A 21,361-nucleotide genomic window follows, 5' to 3' on the forward strand; every position below is an offset into this window, starting at 1 on the left:
AGTTTACCATAACAACAAGGAGGTTTTATTTATTTATTTATTTTATTTTATTTTATTTTATTTTATTTTATTTATTTATTTATTTATTTGTCCTTTTCTTCAGTGTTACAGAGTGTTTGATCAGGTAAACCGGGTCACGTGGTCTGCAGCCAAACTGAAATGTGACATACATGGAGGGGTACTAGGAGTGGTGTCCAATCATTTGGAGCAAGGTAATAACAACACAACACATTCATGTATTGAACTTACATTTATACATCAGGAGGTTTGATTATTTCTATTTTTGTGTGTGTTTTTTTGTCAGTCGTATCAAAACTGACTTTGTAGAACATAGGAGAATCGGTTTCATATTAATAGTGCAGTACTGTTTGCACTGTACTTCAGCGTCTACTGTGTATAGGTTAGGTTAGGTTAGGTTGTAAATATGTGCTATTATTTTATGTAGGTATTTTAAAGTTTAATTTTAGACTTATATTTAACTTATTTTTTTAAATTAGCCTTAGTATTCATTTATTTATAAGTTGTTTATTCTATTGATATGGCTAATAAGGGTCCTCAGTAATCAGTTTCGTTCTTTCTTTGTGATGGAATGACAAATAGATTCCTTTGAATCCTTTGAATCCTTTTGAATCCAGTATAGACATTCATGTTTACATTTAACTTGAGTGTTTCATGTGTCTTTATTCAACTCTTCGTCCTTTCAGCTTTCGTCACCACCCTGTTATACAACACCAGCATTGACCTGTGGGTGGGCCTGACCTCGGACTCTAAAGGTCATTTCCAGTGGGCCCAGCCGGGTCTGCTCAGCTACACCAACTGGGCTCCAGGAGAACCACTGGACAACAGTGGACCGTACCACAACCGGACACCGGTAGTGGCATCTGTCACCGATCCACACCATGTTCACATGTGAAGTCTGTTTTATTGGAATATTTCTGCTGTCAAATTGCAGGGAAACTGTGTGGTGATGGTCCACGGGAACCCAGAGAAGAACACCGGCATGTGGGCTTCACGAGCCTGTGAGATGGAGAGCAACGGTTACATCTGCCAAAAGAAACAAGGTGCGAATAAAATAGAATTATGAAATGTGCAAGTATGTTGGGGGTTTTTTCACAGTATTTTTATTGGTATTTAAGTTTTTTAATGAAAGGTAAACAAAGTAAATAATAATATACATAAAGAACATGAATCAAAACAACAAAAACACTCAAACACACACCCATTCACACCACATAGACTTGCACCAAATTATTTTTATATATATATATGTATATATATATATATATATATATATATATATATATATATATTCCCATGAACATGTATAGATATACATAGAATTGTAGCGTAGAAATGAAATTAAAATACAGCAGTCATGATAATCAAAAATAAAACAGTAATAATTTGGATGACATGTCCCTATTTTCCAGACACCATAGTGTTCATCTAAGGTTCCCATAATTGTACCTATTCCTCCAGTTTTCCTTTGGTAATGTAAGTCAGTCTTTCCAGTCCAATGCACTCTGATAGTTCTTTTATCCATTGCTTTATAGAAGGAGCTTCCATGCTCTTCCAGTTCAAAGCGAGAACTCTCCTGGCATGCAACAATCCAAAGTCCAACACTTGAGTTTGTTTCTTAGTATGTGTAACATATTCCCAGTATACAAAGTTTGGCACAAAATGGAATCTTGATGTTAAATACCTCAGACATACAATTGATGACCGTCCAGAATCTTTGTATCTTTGGACATTCCCATAGACAGTGAATAAGAGTTCCTTTATTAGCAATTATGTTATTATAACTCACAAGTGTCAAACATGCGGCCCGGGGGCCAAATCTGGCCCACCAAAGGGTCCAATCTGGCCCGTAAGATGAATTTGTGAAATGCAAAAATTATAATGAAGTTATTAACAATCAAGGATGTGAAAATCATTTTAGGTCAGTTCAATCTGAAATGGGTCAGACCAATAAAACACTTATCATAACAACCTATAAATAATGAAAAAAGCAAATTTTTGTCTTTTTTTTAGTGTAAAAAAAGTAAAATTTCTCAAAAATGTTCATATTTACAGACTATCCTTTTGCAAAAAATGTGAATAACCTGAACAAATATGAACAATATGAAACTTCTCAAGAGACGTATGTAGAATTTCACCAATATTCTGCCTGTTACTAAATATTTTGTGTATTTGTAGATCCACTGTGATCTTTAAGTTGTGATTCACATGTATAAATGACAAACTAAGCCGTAATATTGTTAAAATTGCACTTATTATTGTTAAGAATTTTCAGGTTGTTCATATTTGTTCATGTTATGTTCAAGTACAGTTTGTAGATGTAAACATTTTCATTACGGAATTTTACTTTTTTCACTCAAAAACATTGAGAAAACTTTGGTGTTGACATTACTTATAAGTTTTTAACCTATTATTTATATTATTTTTTTGGTCCGGCCCACTTTAGATGATTTTAGGCTGAATGTGGCCCCTGAGCTAAAATGAGTTTGACACCCCTGTTGTAATTATAACAATAAGGTAAAAAAAAAAAAAAATGAGAAGAACAAACTAATATTTGGTAACAAAGATGAATATTTTCCATTTTAACAGTATCAGAGGCTGTTATGGTTTAGTAATTGTTATTCTGTTTTATTGTTCATAGTGTATCATGTATGTCTTTTATATTGTTATAGTTTGGACTTTGTATGGCTGCTACCTTGGCCAGGTCTCCCTTTGCAAAAGAGATTTCTAATTAATTTCAATGGGACTTCCTGGTTAAATAAAGGTTATAAAAAAAAGTAAATAATAATAATCAGTGGCTGCAATGAGCCTGTTTTACATTACACATATTCTCAGAACAATAAGGTATAAACTGTACAAGTTGTGCAATGACAGAAATGTTGCTCATTTTTGTCCATTCTCCAAACTTATACTGTTGGTCTAGTCAAGTGGGAGTTCACCATAGTTGTGGATTTGTGTTTTTTTGTATCCCTAAAATGAGTTCAGGGTGCTCTGACACCAAATCTGCCTGCTACATGTTCTGACCTGAAGAAAAAAAAAAAAAAAACACCCAGTTGCAATCTCACAAACTAAATGGATGGATGGATGTTTTCGGTAATGTGGATTATTAAATGTTCCTCCATTGGTTGAAAAAATTCTCCTCCCTTTCTGTCTAAATTGTTTCCTTAAACCACCATAAAAACAGGTCTGTTGTTTTGACCTTAGGTAAAGATGACTTAATATCTGAACTATAGTCGCTGCAGTTTGAAGACTCACAGCTGCAGCTCAGAGTATTTTAACACGGTGTTATTGTTATTATAGATCAGAGTTCCTCCTCCACCTCTGCTATATTCATGCACATGGTGTTATTTTAATGTAGGCAGGACAAACATACGCACTAAGCAACACTGAAATCCAGATAATGTTGATACTGTTGATCTGAAAACAGGAATGTTTTTCTGACTTTGTCGACTTATTAGAGATGCACAGTTCCCAGAAACATTTGAGGACCTATTTTATAAGCCAACACTTTGTAAAATAGGTCAACATAGGTTAAACATTTACAACAATAAAAATGTGTCAAAAACATAGTAAAGCATGGACAAGAAGCATTTTACTACAATACTTTGATTTATTTTACATGGGCTTTGACTTAAGTAATAATGTTGAAGCATCTTTTTTTATTGAGATTTTGTTGACAATCAGCTCTTTTACTTGTTTACATGAACATAGTGACATATAAAAACAGTAACAGATAAAGAAAAAGACAAATGTAAGAAAGAAAGGAGAACATTGCAATAATAAATCATTAAAACAAAAGAAAAAACAGTAATAATCCCTTTCTAGTCAGTTCCATAAAGCTGCATGTGCAGATAAATATTTCAACCATAATAGAGATTTGCACATCATAACTAACTAGTGTGGGAGAGTTAACAAACCACACTTACTAATCCGACTTTTACAAATTCTGGAGTGTGGAAAAAAAAAAAAAAAAACAGGATTCCATATTTTCTGGAGTTTCCCACTCATGTATAGATGTATCTGATTTTCTCAACTTTTAAGAACATAAGACATAATGTATGTTAACTACAATGGAGGGGGGCAGCAGAAACTGGCCAAGTAGGAGGTAAAAACCAAGGTAATACAATTTCCAAAGTAACACCAGGTCCACTTTGACCCATAAAAACAGAGACAGAGTCCAGGTAAGGTTTTCAATTCAAACTATTACTTGCAGTAGAGTATTTTCTTCCTCCATTTTTCATTATTGTCTGCAAAGATGTTTGTGTCTACATCAGGGGTGTCAAACATGTGGCCTGCGGGTCAAAACTGGCCCAGCAAAGGGTCAGATCTGGCCTGTGGGATGAATTTGCAAAGTGAAAAAATTACATTGAAGATATTAACAGTCATGGCTGTCGAGCTGGTTTTACTTCAGGTTCCACATACAGACCAATTGTGATCTCAGGTAAAATTAATAGCGTAATAACCTATAAATAATGACATGTGAAAATGTCAAATGTGAAAAAAAATATCACGCTCTGAAAATATTTAGATTTACAAACTATCCTTTAACAATAAAATGTGAATAACTTGAACAAATATGAACAACCTGAAGTGTCTAAAGCAGGGGTGTCTAACTCATTTTAGTTCAGGGGCCACATTCAGCCAAATTTGATCTCAAGTGGGCTGGACCAGTAAAATAATAACAGTGACAAAAGTAAAATTATATTATGATCAGATTTACATCAACAAAGTTTCCTTAAAAATCTGAATAACATGGACAACTTGAATTGTCTTAAGAAAAACAAGTGCAATTTTAACAATATTCTGCCCCGGTTTATCATTTTATCATTTGCACATGTGCATTACTACTGCACAAAACATTTAGTAACAGGCAGAATATTGGTGAAATTGCATTTACTTTTCTTAAGACATTTCCGTTTGTTCATATTTGTTCAGGTGATTCACATTTTTTGTAAACGTATAGTTTGTTAATGTGAACATTTTCACGTAATTTTACTTTTTTACACCAAAAAACAAAGAGAAAATGTGGGGTTCTCAATATTTATAGGCTATTATGATAATATTTTACTGCTCTGACCCACTTAAAATCTAACTGGACTGTATGTGTCTGTATGTGGAACCTTAATTAAAATTATTTTGACACCATTGATTAATATCTTAAGTGTAATTTTTGTATCTTACAAATTCATCCTGCGGGCCAGATTGGACCCTTTGGCGGGCCGGATTTGGCCCCCAGGCCGCATGTTTGACACCTGTGATCTAAAGAAAATAAAGTGCAGTTTTAATAATATTCTGCCTGTTATTAAATGTTTTGTGCCTCTGTAGAGCCAATCTTTAATCCGCATGTATAAATGATAAGTTGAGGCATAATATTATTTAAATTCCACTTATTTTTCTTAAGAAATTTCTGTTTTTCTGTCATTCACATCTGTTGTGTTTGGATAGTTTGTAAATATTTTCATGATTAAATGGGATTTTTTTGCTCTAAAACAAAGAAAAAAAATTTTAGTTGTCATAATTTATAGGCTTTTATGCTATTTATTTAGCGATTTTACTGGTGCGGCCCACTTGAGATTAAATTGGGCTGAATGTGGTCCCTGAAAGAAAATGACGTTGACACCCCTGCTCTACACCGAAGTCCGTCGACTCAGATCATTTACGTCAGGGGTGTCAAACTGATTTTCATTCAGGGGCCACATTAAGCCAAATTTGATTTGAAGTGGGCCGGACCAGTAAAATAATAACAGAATAATATATACTGTAAACAATGTCAACTCCAAATTTTCTGCTATGTTTTAGAGCAGGGGTGTCAAACTCATTTTAGTTCAGGGGCCATATTTAGCCTAATTTGATCTCAAGCGGGCCAGACCAGTAAAATTATGACTTAATAACCCATAAATAATGACAACTTCAAATTTTTCTTTTTGTTTTAGTTAAAAAAAAAAACTATTAAATTATGAAAATATTTACATTTTGCAAAAAAGATGTCAATAACCTGAAAAAGCAGAAATTTCATTTGAAAAATTTGTGCAATTTTAACAATATTATGCCTCGACTTATTATTTGTACATGTGCATTTCACACAATGTTACATAAACATTTGGTAACAAGCAGAATATTGTTAAAATTTTGGAGTTTGGAACTAAAATTTGAACAATTTCTACAATATTACATCTCTTATTATTATTAACACAACTACAGATCACAGTGGATCCATAAATGCACAAAACATTTAGTAACAGGCAGAATATTGTTAAAATTGCACATTTCGGGTTGTTCATCTTTGTTTTCATTCATGTATTTATTTGCATTTTATCGTGAAAGAATAGTTTTGTAAATGTAAATATTTTCACAGTGTAATATTATTTTTGTCACGTCAGTTTTTTCCACATAATTTTTCACAAAGAAAACGTGTAATTGTCATTATTTATGGGTTATTGTGTTGTTATTTTTACTGTTGATCACATTGGTCTGTATGTGGAACCTGAACCAAAATGATTTGGAAAACCTTGACTGTTCAGGTTAATTTTTGCACTTTCATCCCACGGGCCGGAATGGAACCTTTGGCGGGCCAGATTTGGCCCCCGGGCCACATGTTTGACAGCTGTGTTTTAGAGCAAAAAAAGTAAAATTATGTGATGAAAATATTTACATCTACCAACTATCCTTTAAAACAATGTGAATAACATGAACAAACTGAAATTTCTTAAGAAAACTAAGTGCAATTTTAACAATATTATGTTTCAGTTTATCATTTTAACATGTAAATTACAACTTACAGATCACAGTGGATCGACAAATACACCAAACATTTAATAACAGGCAGAATATTATTTAAATTACACTTCAGACATTTCAAAATGTTTATATTTGTTGAGGTTATTTGTGCTTTTGTGAAATGTTAGTTTGTTTTGGTGTAAATACAATAAAATGACATGAAAATTTTTACATTTACAAAGAGAAAAATGTGGGAGTGGTGAGTATTTATGGGTTATTATGAGAGTATTTTACTGATCCGACCCACTTGAGATTAAATTGTTCTGTATGTGGAACTTGAACTAAAATGATTAATATCTTCAGTGTAATTTTTGCATTTTACAAATTCATCACAGAGGCCAGACTGGACCCTTTGGCGGACCGGCTTTGGCCCCCGGGCCGCATGTTTGACACCTGTGATTTACGTCTTATTTCTTCTCCTTCAGACCCAGGTCTCCCTCCGGCCCCCGCCTTGATTCCTGCCTCCCTGTCCAAACCTGTGGAACTGGGTGGAGTCACGTACCGGGTGGTGCAGAAGAACCTGGACTGGACCGGTGCTCTCCATGTCTGTGAATCTCTGAATGGGACCCTGGCCACGGTGAAGGATGCCTACCAGCAGGGATACCTGACTCTACTCATGAACAGCCTGCGCCAACCGGCCTGGATCGGACTGTACAACTACGGAGTGAGCAGACCGACATACTGGTTATAGTTCAGTCATTCAAGTTTTAACCCATAAAAACCCAAACATCCACTGTCGACCAAAAGCTTCTACCGATCTGAACTGTTGATCCACTAATCCTATTAATACATGTCAGTAATTGGGGTAAAATGCAGTTGTTCATCTTTTCATAGTCATCAGATATGACCCATTTGGATGCTCAAAAGCTCTGTAGTTACCATGGAAACACCATTATCTTATACAACACAGGTGTCAAACATGCGGCCTGGGGGTCAAAATCAGCCCACCAAAGGTTCCATTCCGGCCCGTAGGATGAAAGTGCAAAAATTAACCTGAACAGTCAAGGTTTTCCAAATCATTTTGGTTCAGGTTCCACATACAGACCAATGAGATCTCCAGTAAAAATAACAACACAATAACCCATAAATAATGACAACGACAAATTTTCTTTGTGAAAAATTATGTGGAAAAAAATGTGGAAAAAAAATAAGATTACACTGTGAAAATATTTACATTTACAAAACTATTCTTTCACAATAAAATGCAAATAAATACATAAATAAAAACAAAGATCAACAACCCAAAATGTGCAATTTGAACAATATTCTGCCTGTTACTAAATGTTTTGTGCATTTATGGATCCACTGTGATCTGTAGTTGTGTTCATAATAAGAGATGGAATATTGTAGAAATTGTTCAAATTGTTCCAAACTCCAAAATTTTAGCAATATTATGCCTGTTACGGAATGTTTATGTAACACTGTGTGTAATGTACATGTATAAATAACACTGGTCTACAAGGAAAATGCTTCCAGAATAAAAGTAATGAAATTTTACCACATGAGAGTCACTGATAAAGAAAAATCAAGTTCATAATGCTGGTTGGCTGAACTTTCCAAGATACAGCCTTGGGTCAAAATGTGAAACTCAAGAATTAACGAGAGAATGGGTTTGACTCAAAAGGAATATTTGTCTCAGAGCTACAAGATCTACTTCAAAACACTGTCTGCACATTAGAATACATTCACTTTACAGGTTCTATTTAGTGGAAGATTTATAAAACTATAATATAAATGTACATAAACCAATATATATGTGTAATAACACTTAATCATATACCTTGAAAACATCAGCAAACCGGCACTTTTGTCATTTATTTTCCAATTAATCTTATTAAAATAGATAACATTTAGCACATTTAATGTCTGAAGCAAATCATTTCTAAAAAATTGTAGACCAGTGTAATAAGTTGAGCCATAATATTTTAAAATTGCACTAATTTTTCAAATGAAATTCCTGTTTTTTCAGGTTATTCACATCTTTTTTGTAAAATGTAAATATTTTCACAATTTAATTGTTTGTTTTTTTTGTACTAAAACAAAAAGAAAAACTTGGATTTGTCATTATTTATAGGTTATTAAGTCATTATTTTACTGGTCCAGCCCGCTTGAGATCAAATTAGGTTAAATATGGCCCCTGAACCAAAATGAGTTTGACACCCCTGTTCTACAACATTGATTCACCAGTAAAACCTATGGTGTTGGTTCAATGACAGTGGATGGAGACACTGGGTTTATCTTCAGTTAATGAGAGATTTTACAGAAAAAAAGTCACTATTTCTTCATTTTTTTCTGTTTTGATATAATAACCTTTGAATTTACTGTGAGGTTTTATGAACATCTACATTATCGGTCCATTAAACATGAATGAATGAATGAATGTTTATTTCAGTTAAATACAAGATACAAAACACACACATATAAAAAAGACAACAAAACAAAACACCTACATATTAAAAAAGAAACAAACAAGCATAAAATTAACATAACATAAGAAAATACATGATATCCACCAGAAAAAATGCAGAATTCAGAGGATAATATTATAATAAATGCTGATAAATCACTTAGGAATGGTTAAATAGAGGAAAATTCATTTGGGAAGTGCTGGTTAAGTCACACTGGGTCCTTATGGGTTAAGAATGGAGGAAAATGGAAGAAAAATGTGTGTTTGTGCTTTCAGGGACGGCGCTTCACTTGGCTCGGTGAAGACGAGGTATCATACTTAAACTGGAAAGATGGGGAGCCCAATCATATGTTTGGATGTGGTCACATGACCCTTAACGGCCAATGGATTATGACTCCCTGTGATGCTAAGGTCAACACAGCTCTCTGTCAAATTAGTGGTATGTATAAAGTGTATTTAGGAAAGTGCTAAAATACAAAAAATAAAAAATAAAACACAGAAGGAAAGAATTGAATGTATAAAAATGATAAAACAAATGTGTCGCTCAGAAAATGTAAGAACTATACACATAATGAATTCCTGTTAGCACTCAATGTAATTCAATTGTGGAAGTTTCCCTGTTTACTTCCTGTATTTATTTACTACTTTGAATGTTTTTGTTTATTTATTGAAGTTTCTGTTCATGGAGGGACAGTAGCATGACAAAAATATATTATATGGAATTATGGAATTTGTCTACTCTCCTTGCATGCTTTTGTTTTTGTCGTAATAAAATGAAAAAACAAAAGTGATAATCCCAGTTGTCCTTCTGACCAGATGAGCCCGTGGCCCACCAGTGGGTCTACCCTGGCCAGTGTCCCCACTCTCTGGGCGAGTGGGCATGGGTGCCTTTCAGAAACCACTGCTATGCCTTTAACCTGCAAAGTCTTAAACTGCAACAGGATGCAAGATCATCTTGCAAGAAAGGTACGAAAGAAAATCTAACGGTGTAGCACTGAAACACATGCCGTTTGAGTACAATATCCTCATCATCCTGGACATAATCAACAAAATGCATCAGAAATGTGGAAATTCAAGTGTTTTATCCAAGCCTAACACCATCATTAAACCTCCATTTATAACAGGGGTGTCACCACTGTTTCAAAATCACACAATTTATGTGTTTAAATGGGCAGGTTCTGCATGTAATGCAAGTGGACACCAAGGTTATGATAGTTTTGGATTTTTCATTATAGTTTAGTTTTATTTAGTTTTGACTTTTTTTTCCTCTGATTCAGTTAGTTTTAATTAGTTTTTAGAGCAGGTTTGCTAGTTTTATTAGTTTTCATTATTTTCTAAATGCTTAGTTTTGGTTTAGTTTTAGTTTTTTCATATCTTTTATCTTCTTTACTGTCATATTCAAATAAATCCCAGACAGGACTCTGCTTCTTTCTCCCAACTTTAGTCTCCATGTTTCCAGGTAGAGTGGGGACCAGAAGACGACTGTAAACGACAAGTGACGAGAAGTCACGGACCGTTAAATATCATACGGTGCCAGCAGCTAAAATTGCTCGAGGGGAATAAATTGCTTTTGTATCAATCCGACATTGACAAAGATGAAAACAAAGGGAATTTTATTCTGAATTTTTATACGTTTTAGTTAGTTTTGTAAACACACAATGCAGTTTCAGTTAGTTATCGTTTTTTTTCTTTTAATTATAGTTTTTATTTATTTCTGTTAACGAAAATGTTTTTTACAATTCTAGTTTTCGTCATTTCGTTAGTTTTTGTTAACAATAATAACCTTGGTGGACACGATGGGTTACACATGAAACCTGGAATAAGACTGCCGATTCATGAAAAACCCACATGTCTGGATTAGAAAAGCCACTAGGATCATCAAATTTAACACAGTGTCTTTATTTATATCACTATATAAGACCATTTCAAGCCATGTTTTCAAGGTAAAATACACTGACACCTAGGTAGCTTTTCCTGTCCCAATTTTGTCCCCAGTATTCTATTAAAAATTCATTAATTTTGGGATGGCTCAGAGCAAGAGTATCATTTTTTTTGCATTTGTCTGAGGTCATCATTAGGTACATCCTTGGGGGAAATCTGTTTAAAATTTCTCTTTTATTTTTGGGTCTAAAAAGCTGGGAAAGAGCCAGGTACCAAAATTAACCCAGTTTCATAGAAGCACCCGTATATGTTTTATCTTGGATATAGGGTGTCTGTTTTATTTATTGCTGGGGCCTCCTCAGCCAATTGCATCAAAATGTCATTTTTAGATGTAAATCTGAAATGTCTATGTCTATTAGCTTTGTTTTACTTCTGCTTATTTCTTCCATTTTCCGCCTTTCCAGTGGGAGCTGAACTTCTCTCCATCTTGGATGAAACAGAGAATGGATTTGTATGGGAACACATCCAGAGCTATGCAGAACAGGCACATGGAGCTTGGCTGGGCATCAGCGTGAAAGGTCCAGAAACACAACCTCAGAAAGCCCCGCTACACCAGCACAGTTTGAACTTCATGCTCTTTTTTGTCCTTCTCAAGCCTGTCTGTGTTACTGTGCTCGCTATTAATTTAATTTACATGACTTTAATTTCACTAATTATAATTATCGTCAAGAAATTAATTACAGAGTCAAATAAATGTGATAATGCCAGGTTCATTAACTTGGAAAAGTTAATTTCCTTAAACTCCTTTATTGTCTGTCGTTGCAGTTAGATAAGTTTCCCTGAAATATGCTTGGTAACGTTATCGAAAGAAGTAAATCCAATGTCGGAACTGCATCAAACTATTCAACAGAGTAGCTTTTAATTAAGAGAAATGTTAGGAAGAATGTGATGTTGGGCAGTATTTCTCCAAAGACAAGGTTCTTCTAGATCCTGGATGTCAAACTCATTTTAGTTCAAGGGCCAGTATGATCTTTGAGCAGTAACATAATAGCATAATGACTTAGGGATAATGACAGCTCCAAATGTTTACCTTTGTTTTAGTGCAAAAAAAGTTTAAAAAAAAAAAAAAAAAAAAAAAGGAAAGAAAAGAAAAGAAAAAAAAAAAAAAAAGAAAATTACAGGATGAAAATGGGAATAACCTGAACAAAAATGAACAACCTGAAATTTCTTCAGAAAACTAAGTGCAATTTTAATTTACCAATGCTCAAAATGTTAGTATTTGATGTGTGATGATGTGATATGTTTGGAAAAAAATAAATAAAAAATGCAAGTCACAAAATAAATAAATAAATATTATATCTCAGCTTATCATTTACACATGTGCATTAAAACATACAGATCCCAGTGGATTTATAAAGGCGCATAATTTTTATTAAAACTACACTTACTTGTCTTAAGACATTTCATGTTGTTCATATTTGTTCAGGTCATTCACTGGATAGTTTGTAAATAGAGACATTTTCATGTAATTTAACTTTTTTACACTAAAACAAAGAGAAAAATTTGCAGTTTTCTATATTTATGGCGATTATGAAAATATTTTAGTGCTCTGGCCCACAGATTGAATTGGTCTGTATTTGGCTCCTGAATATAATTGATTTGGACATCCTTGATTGTTAATATCTTCAGTGTAATTTTTGCATGCCATAAATTCATCCCATGTACCAAATTGGACCCTTTGGTGGCCTGTATTTGGACCCCGGGCCATATGTTTGACACCCTTTCATTAGACATTATGAAACTCATTTTAATTCAGGAGCCTCATGCAGCCCAATTTGACTTCAAACAACCCAGATCAGTAAAATAACAGCATAATCACCTATAAATATTGACAACTCCAAAATTTTCTTTTTGTTTTAGTGCAAAAAAGTAAAATTACATGAAAATATTTAGATTTGCAAACTATCATTTCACAAAAACTTTTGAATACAATGAATATCTATAAATAACTTGAAATTTCATAAGAAAAATAAGTGCAATGTTAACAATATTATGCCTGAGCTCATCATTTACACATGTACATTACAACTTACAAGTCACAGTGGATGTACAAAGACACAACACATTTAGTAACAGCCGTATAGAACTGAAAACTTTATGATCAAAATAACTTGACTTAATGACACCCTTGACTGTCAGTGTCTTCTGTGTAATTTTTGCACTTTGCTTTATGTTTGACACACTTCGATTGTTGTAGCCTGTCTTTACTGTATTATATGCACAGTCGCGGAAAAAAAATTATTAGACCGCCCTTGTTTTCTTCAAGTTCTTGTTCATTTTAACCCTTTCATGCATAGTGGTCTCTCCAGTGGACAGTTATTCTCCAGCTGTTCTCATGTATATTCATGGGTTTTGTTGTTTTAGTTCCATATCAGCCAACACAGTGGACACTTATGCGTCATCCCATACACTGCAATTCATACCATTACTGTAACTTTACTGTTCTAGATAAACCTGATTCGCACTAAAATGTTTGAGTGGAAATCAATTAATAATTGTTATTAGACTGTAATTAACAGTTTTCTTAAACAAAAAGTTGTTTTATTTTGCATATTATTTCAATGAAGTGAGTAAAAACTAGTATTAGAGTATGATCAAATGTGAGAAAACATCAGATTAGCAGCATTAAAAATGTTATCTTTGCTTCAAAAAATAACATATGGTGTCCGTCTGAGGGGACATTTTTGTAACTCCATGAAAAATAGGTTCATTAAAAAATTTCAATTGCATTGTTTTTTTTGTTTTTTTTGTTTTTTTTTTCAGATGCTTAAATAGGAATAAAATCACTCAAGAAAAAAATATTGACTGAGGTTCTCATAATTCATGCATGAAAGGGTTAATGCCTGGTACAACTAAAGGTACATTTGTTTGGACAAATATAATGATAACAACAAAAATAGCTCATAACAGTTTAATTTCAGAGCTGATATCTATCCATTTTCCATGGTTTTCTTGATAATAACCAAAATCACTTTAGTCCTTACATCAATATCTATGGCATTGTACTGACAAAAACAGTGCTTTTAGGCATTCCATGTTTTCTTTTCTGTCTGTTTTAGTCACATGATACACACAGGAGTTAGTACTTGATTGCATAACCATTGCTTTTGATGACTTTTGATGGTCTAATAATTTTTTCCACAACTATATATTGCTATTGCAGGTCGGGGTCTTGTGTGGACTGAGGACATAGAGATGATCTACTCAAACTGGGAGGCGCACGATGTTGCGTTTTCCGTCCTGTCACCGAACTCCTGCTTCTGGATTCAGAGTAACAGCGGCCTGTGGAAACCGGGGTCCTGCAGAAACCGGACACACGGAGTCATCTGCAAACGGCCTCGCAGTAAGCACAAACACGCACAGTTAAATCATTTCGGTCTGTTTGAAGACTGAGCGCAGACAAGTCGGAAAATTAAATGTTTTGAAGATGCTGGACACTCGTGGGATCTCTTAGATTATACCACAGACAAAATATAGCTTTGTAGATTGGTGGAAACCTGGGAAAATCACTCAGTGGAGGCTTAGGTCCTGTGGGGTTACTATAAATCTGTGCTGTAGTGTAGTCATGGATATAAAAGCAAAGATGAGGCTGTTATCGTACCACAGACTTGTAATAGTCTCTCAGTGTGCAACAGCGATAAAACAAACCAAAGACACAAAGTTAGCCACTTTTGAGGTTTATAAATTAATCGTGAAATCTAAAAAATATAATAATTCTTCGTTTACTTCCATGAAAACTCTTATAATCTCATAATTGTCCTATTATTGTTGAATGTGACAGCTGTGGAGTTTTTTTTATACAGGTCTCCTACTATTCAAGCTATACTTAGTAACATATACGTTTATCTTCTTGACTGTATGTGTGGGTTTGTATATGGGTTCTTCTATGAAACTGGGTTCATTTTGGTACCTGACACTGAGAAATTTAGACGTATTTCCCCGCCAGGATGCACCTAATGATGACCTCAGAAAAAAAAAAAATTATAATCTTGTTCTGAGCCATCCCAAAATTAATGAATTTTTAATAAAATATTGGAGCCAAAAATAGGACAAAAATTGGGACATGAAAAGCTACCTAGGTGTCAGTGCATTTAATCTGGAAAACATTAATTAACATGGTCTTATATAGCACCATAAATAAAGACACTGTGTTAAATTTGCCAATCCTAGTGCTTTTTCTAATCCAGACATGCGGGTTTTTCATGAATCTCAGTCTCATTCCAGGTTTCGCGTGTAACCCATCGTGTCCACTTGCGTTACATGCGGAACCTGCCCATTTAAACACAAATAAATCGTGAGTGATTTTGCAACAGCGGTCATTTTTGGGAAACACTCTGCCTTGCATATTCATTTCGATTCCCAAAATGTATCTGAGAGAGCATAAAGAGATATTCAAAACAATAGTAGCACATAATTTTCATGTCCTTTTTACCGCGTTACACACAGATTTTTGTAGAATAATCATAGAAAATCATATAAAAATGTACTTCCTCTTTTATCTCAGTAAATATTTATTTTTAAAATAGACCCAGAGTGCTTCCAAACTTGCTTCATAACATTAATCTACATCTGGTTTGAATTTTTAGCCCCCATGTCCTGTTTTTAGGGACCAGTTTCATAGAAGCACCCATTTTATGTATGTATTATGTATATACCGTACTGTGCAAAAGCCTTTAATTTTGTTGTTTTTGAAGGATTGAAATGGATGTGCCTTTATTTATAAGAAGAAATATGGAGGAAATATATGCATAGTATTGAAACACACATACAAATTCAGAACGGAACCATTTCTGCAAGTAAAGTCAGAATTAAAGTGTTTTTGATTCAGTAAATCTTTAACTCTCTAGGCTCTATTGTCTGGATGTTTGCTTAAATAATCTTGTTTTATATTCCACACCTTCAGAACATCCCAGAGACTTTCATATAGCTCCAATAATATTTGCTATATATTCCAGCTCTACATATATTACAATAAACACAGATAAATACGTATGTGTGGTCATGCATTTCAGAAATAATATGAATATTTTAGAAGTTATTTGGGATCATCTGGACAGAAAAAAAGGATAAAAGACTATGAAAACCTCTGGGACATTCAAATTCAACTTTATTTATTTATATACCCTCACACCATAACAAAACTTATCCCATGACACTGTACATTTAGAGCTGTTCCAAACCAGACAGAACCAGACAGTCTGAAGATGTGTGTAAAAAAAACCCACACAATTATTTAACCCATAAAGACCCCAACATCCACCACCGACCAAAAGCATCAACTGATCTATAATGTTTAATACCTGTTGATCCACTAATCCTATCAAAACATGTAAATAATTGCTGTAAAATACAGTTTGTCATCTTTTCACGGTTACCATGGAAACACCGTCATCTTCTACAATACTGATTCACGAGTAAAATCCATGGAGTTGGATCAGTGACAGTGGATGGAGACACTTGTTTTTATGTTCAGTTATTGATATATTTTTGCTGAAAAAGTCACTTTTTCTTGCTTTTTCTCTGTTTTTGATATAATAATCCTGTTATGTCTGGTTCCTAAATGCAACAAAAGAGAGGACAAACACTGGTTTCGCCATTTATTTACTGAAGGCTCAGTCAGTCCTGGATGATCCCAGTCATCCCCTTTATGATGAGTTCAGGTTGCTTCCATCAGGTCGCAGATACAGTATTCCTAAATGTAGGACCAATAGGATGAGGAATTCTTTGGTTCCGGCAGCCATTGTTCTACTGAATAATTCTTTGTCATGTTGGTGCTGTTGTTTTTAATGGATTATTTATTTTATTTATTGTTGGTTTGTTGTCCGTGTGAAACTGCTGGCTGTAGAACAAATTGCCCCTCGGGGATAATAAAGTTTACTTTGACCTTATTTATACACTATATACAAACTAAACACACAAGTCAGTAAACCTGAACCTGGATAGAGAGCTGCAACAGAACAGTCAAATGGCTGGATGTGGCACTGGAGAGAGTCCCACTGGAATTAGGTAGACGCTGATTTTTGAAGTGTTAATGGAAGCAGTGGGCCCAGATGCCTCCAGTTAGCTGATAATGGATCCCACCTCCTAATACCTACGCACAAATGTTTTCACGGCATCAAACAGGCTCATAGGCCGTGACAACCCTCAACTTTAATCTGAGCTTTAATGAACATCTACATCAGGGATGTCAAACTCATTTTAGTTCAGGGGCCACATTCAGCTAAATTTGATCTGAAGTGGGCAAGTAAACAAGTAAAATAATAACATAATAATATATAAATAATGTCAACTCCAAACTTTTTTGTGTTTTAGAGCGAAAAAAGCAAATTTATATTATGAAAAAGGTTTACATCTACAAACTATCCTTTCAAAAGGTGTGAATAACATGAACAAACTGAAAAAATAAGTGTAATTTTAACAATATTATGCCCCAGTTTATCATTTCCACATGGTACGTTATAATGTACAGATCATAGTGGATCTGCAAACACACAAAACATTGAGTAACAGGCAGAATATTGTTAAAATTGTACTTACTTCTCTTAAGACACTTCAGGTTGTTCATATTTGTTCAGGTTATTCACATTTTTTGCTAAATTATACTTTGTTTTAGTGTAAATACATGAAAATATTTACATTTACAAAGAGAAAATTTTGGATTTATATGTTATTACAATAGTATTTTACTGGTCCCGCTCACTTGAGATTGAATTGGTCTGAATGTGGAACCTGAACTGAAAGGATTGTTAATATCTTAGTGTAATTTTTGCATTTCACAAATTCATCCCAAGGGCTAGACTGGACCCTTTGGTGGGCTGGATTTGGTCCCTGGGCCGCATGTTTGACACCTGTGATCTACATGATCAATAAATAAAATATAGGAAGATACCTGATTTTCACAAAAAAAAAACCACAAAATACAGAGGATAATATTGTAATAAATATTGATAAATTGCTTAAGAAAGGTTAAATAGAGAGAAAAAAATAATTTGGTAACCGCCATAAAAGTAGTGCCGGGTCTATATGGGTTAAGAAAACATCCAGACAGTTGAATATTTACTGAATCCAAATGGAGGTCACCTTAAATACTGACTTTACTTGCAGAAGTGTTTCAATACTGTGCATATATTTCCTCTATATTCCTTCTTATAAATAAAGACACATGTCCATTACAACCCTGCAAAAATAACAAAGGTTAAGGCTAACTCAGACTCTTGCATAGTACTTTATACATGTAATGTGCATATATTGTCTGTTAAGTTGGAATAATTTTGTTTTCCGACACATTTCTCTCACTTTTATTCCTAATCATACACATCAATAATCACCTTTGACCAGCTGCAGTTACACTTTATCAAGAATAAATCAAATTGCAGATTTCAGTGTTGGTCAAAGCCATGAATTATGAATAAGACCAATGCAAAAGTATCCTGTTAGTTAATTACTGTACTTAACATAGTGCACTGATAAATGTGAAAAAGTTATTGCTAAAACTAAAGCGATCGTCTTTGAAGTAACTGTAAAATATCTTCTGTTTCCAGGTATTGAACCTTCACCTTTACCAGGTATGTGTCATACTGTTACATTTTATTTATTTATTTATTCATTTATTTTACCCAAAATAAGTTACCTATGCTGATTTTTTTCACCTTTCTTTCCTCAGTGGACGCTAACCACCTGCCCACTTTGATCGTTGTCATGGTAACAGGCCTGTTACTGGTGGCCCTGATCGTCGGGGTGATCTACTTGTATCGTCGGCGAACTGTCGGGTCCAGAGGGTCTTACGAAGGAGCTCGCTACAGCCGCACTAACTCAAATACGGCCGAACAGGCTGAGAAGAACATCCTGGTGTCAGATATGGAGCTGAACGAGCAGCCGGAGTAGCAGAAAACAAACAAAAAACAGACAAAAACTTCGTGGAACTGGACCTGACGTGACCCAGGAGAGGCAGATTTCGGTGTGCTGACTCAGATTCGGATACACATTTATATATATTTTGTTCTATTGAAACCAAAACAAAAGAAAAAAGAAAAACAGTATAAAGTGCTAAATGCCTGTGCAGAGCGCAGCAAATGACAATCTAGTTTTGAAAATGAATCCCTGGATTTTCAGTCGTCTCTTTGGCTTTCACAGAACAATCAGATCTTCCATTTGTACAGATTTTACAAAAAAAAAAAAAAAAAAAAAAAAGACCATAAATTGATTCACTGGGGAGTCTTGTTTTTATCACAGCTGGAACAGTTTGACATGAAATCGGTTTTATGAAATGACTCCATGCTGTTTTCACTGGTGCCAAAGTTTTTGACATTTCTTTTCCAGATCTCTCACAAAGCATAAAAAAGTAGACGTTGACTTTTGACTAAAACCATTTATCTGTATGTATCCACAGTGTTATTCAGGACCAAACCCAACTTTCACCTGTTATTTCTTTACCAGTATTTACCTAATCTTAAGGTGTTGCATCCATTTCACTTCCATTGATTTGTTATTGTCTTCACAGCTGTTGAAAGCTGTTGCTGATGATGCATGTCACAATTTTTTTTTTTTTTTTTTTTTTTTTTTTTTTATGTGAGCCCGCCTCTCTCCTCCGTCCAGATCTGACACGTCAGCACTGGCTGTCAGACGACGACGGGAGGAAGACGTCCAAATGTGAAACGTGTTGGGAAGGTGACAGGGGTGACCTCAAACCGTCTGAGGGCAGTACACTAGAATTATGCACATAAATAGAAGTTAGTATCGAAAGCTGGCCTTTAAATAGACTTCATTGTCTTTTTTAGCGCAGCAGGACCGAAGGCTGTCATTAGATGATCAGACTTTCAGCGTCCACGACTTTGTGTACATTTTGGCACTTTCTACTATTACAGTATCTCGAGTTAATTCAGTATTAGTCTCTCCAATTTGCTTTTTTTCAGTACTCAAATGAAAACTGCTGCTCAGTGATTCATAACTTTTATTGTTCTGGCTTTTCATCTAAAGCTGCATCAGCATTTTTTTTTTTTTAAAGTTTGCATTTTGTTTTTTGGACCACAGTGTGTTTTTCTTCTATCTTTGCTTTTCTAATGATGCTGGCTTCATTATGAGTTTTGACTGTAGAACAAATGGTAAAGACATTTGGAAACTTTCATGCTTGTATGGGATAATTGCCAGCAGTTGAACCTCTATAAAGGAAAACATCCCTCATGTGAATGACACCGTTGTACATAGAAGAGCCAAAGAATTCACTCTTTTGTAAGAAAAACCTCTTTAAGATTTCACATTTAAGCAGTGTAGTTACAGTTTTTCAGTGTTAATTTTCGTCCTGGAAAATTGTTTCTTTTTGTTTTTTTTCTCCCCTTCAGCTCCTGCCTCTGAGTGCATTTCTGTCTTCCTGCTCGAAGGAATGCTTTGGAGCCGTTTTAGTCTGAGGCTTTTGGTGTTTCACTGAGCTGCTGTGAAAAAAAAAAAAAAATGCTTTTTTTGCTTCATGAGTTGGACTAAGATAGAGGGGGAAGGGAAGAGGCAAAGGGGGTAAGTAGGTGTATGTATGTGTGTGTGATTGTGTGTGTGCAGAGTCTCCAGCTGTGGAATGTTGAGTCTGCAAGAAGAGCTCAGTGGCACGTCTGGAACCAATCAGAGAAGGAGGGCTCAGGGACATGAAGGGTCAGAGAGAAGATCGAAAAAAGAAAGAACTAGACGAAGCAAAAAAAGGAAGAAAAAAAAACGGTGGGGAGAAAGTAGGAGTGTGAGGAGGAGTCAGAGGAAAGCAGGGGAGGAGGAGTGTGAAGGGTGCAGCGGTGGTTTGTCCCAGACTAACCCTGTCCTCTGCTGGTGGTTGACTGTACAGGTCTGCCTTTGAAAGCCCCACATGTGGAGGGCTGGTGTTACAAAAGTGCAAGAACCCTCCGTTTGTTTTCCATGACATAAAAGATGACACAGACTGGCTCTTGTCCCTGTGAAGATTACCTGAAGCACCTGTTCTTGGTTTTTTTGGAAAATTTTTGTCAATTTTATATGAAATGAATAAAGTTTATGTTCTCAATGCTTCATCTTCCACCGTCATTTATGGATTATTTCTATAAACCAATCCAATTTCTGCATTTTTAATCTGCCTGATATATTCTGCCCTGTTGCTAAATTGTATTTATCAAATTAATGTTCGGAAAAGTTTGGAAAATGAATGATTGAATGTGCAAATTTGTAACTGCAGTGTTGATATTTGTCCACCAGAGGACACCATTT

General features: G+C 34.7%; 1 protein-coding gene across 1 annotated transcript in view; it reads left to right on the forward strand.

Annotated features, from left to right (window-relative positions):
• mrc2 (mannose receptor, C-type 2) overlaps nucleotides 1–20,830 on the forward strand; it is an 83,674-nt gene extending 62,844 nt beyond the window's left edge. The window contains exons 20-29 of the mRNA XM_030141707.1: nucleotides 104–212; nucleotides 705–871; nucleotides 953–1,061; nucleotides 7,221–7,459; nucleotides 9,479–9,641; nucleotides 10,019–10,168; nucleotides 11,548–11,661; nucleotides 14,307–14,486; nucleotides 18,685–18,708; nucleotides 18,807–20,830. Of these exons, the coding sequence (XP_029997567.1) occupies nucleotides 104–212; nucleotides 705–871; nucleotides 953–1,061; nucleotides 7,221–7,459; nucleotides 9,479–9,641; nucleotides 10,019–10,168; nucleotides 11,548–11,661; nucleotides 14,307–14,486; nucleotides 18,685–18,708; nucleotides 18,807–19,027 (1,476 nt within the window). The 3' untranslated portion in view covers nucleotides 19,028–20,830. The remainder of the gene's footprint in view (nucleotides 1–103; nucleotides 213–704; nucleotides 872–952; nucleotides 1,062–7,220; nucleotides 7,460–9,478; nucleotides 9,642–10,018; nucleotides 10,169–11,547; nucleotides 11,662–14,306; nucleotides 14,487–18,684; nucleotides 18,709–18,806) is intronic.
• The last annotated feature ends 531 nt before the right edge of the window (nucleotides 20,831–21,361 follow it).

This window comes from Sphaeramia orbicularis, chromosome 8, assembly GCF_902148855.1.
Source record: "Sphaeramia orbicularis chromosome 8, fSphaOr1.1, whole genome shotgun sequence".
Classification (NCBI taxonomy): domain Eukaryota; kingdom Metazoa; phylum Chordata; class Actinopteri; order Kurtiformes; family Apogonidae; genus Sphaeramia; species Sphaeramia orbicularis.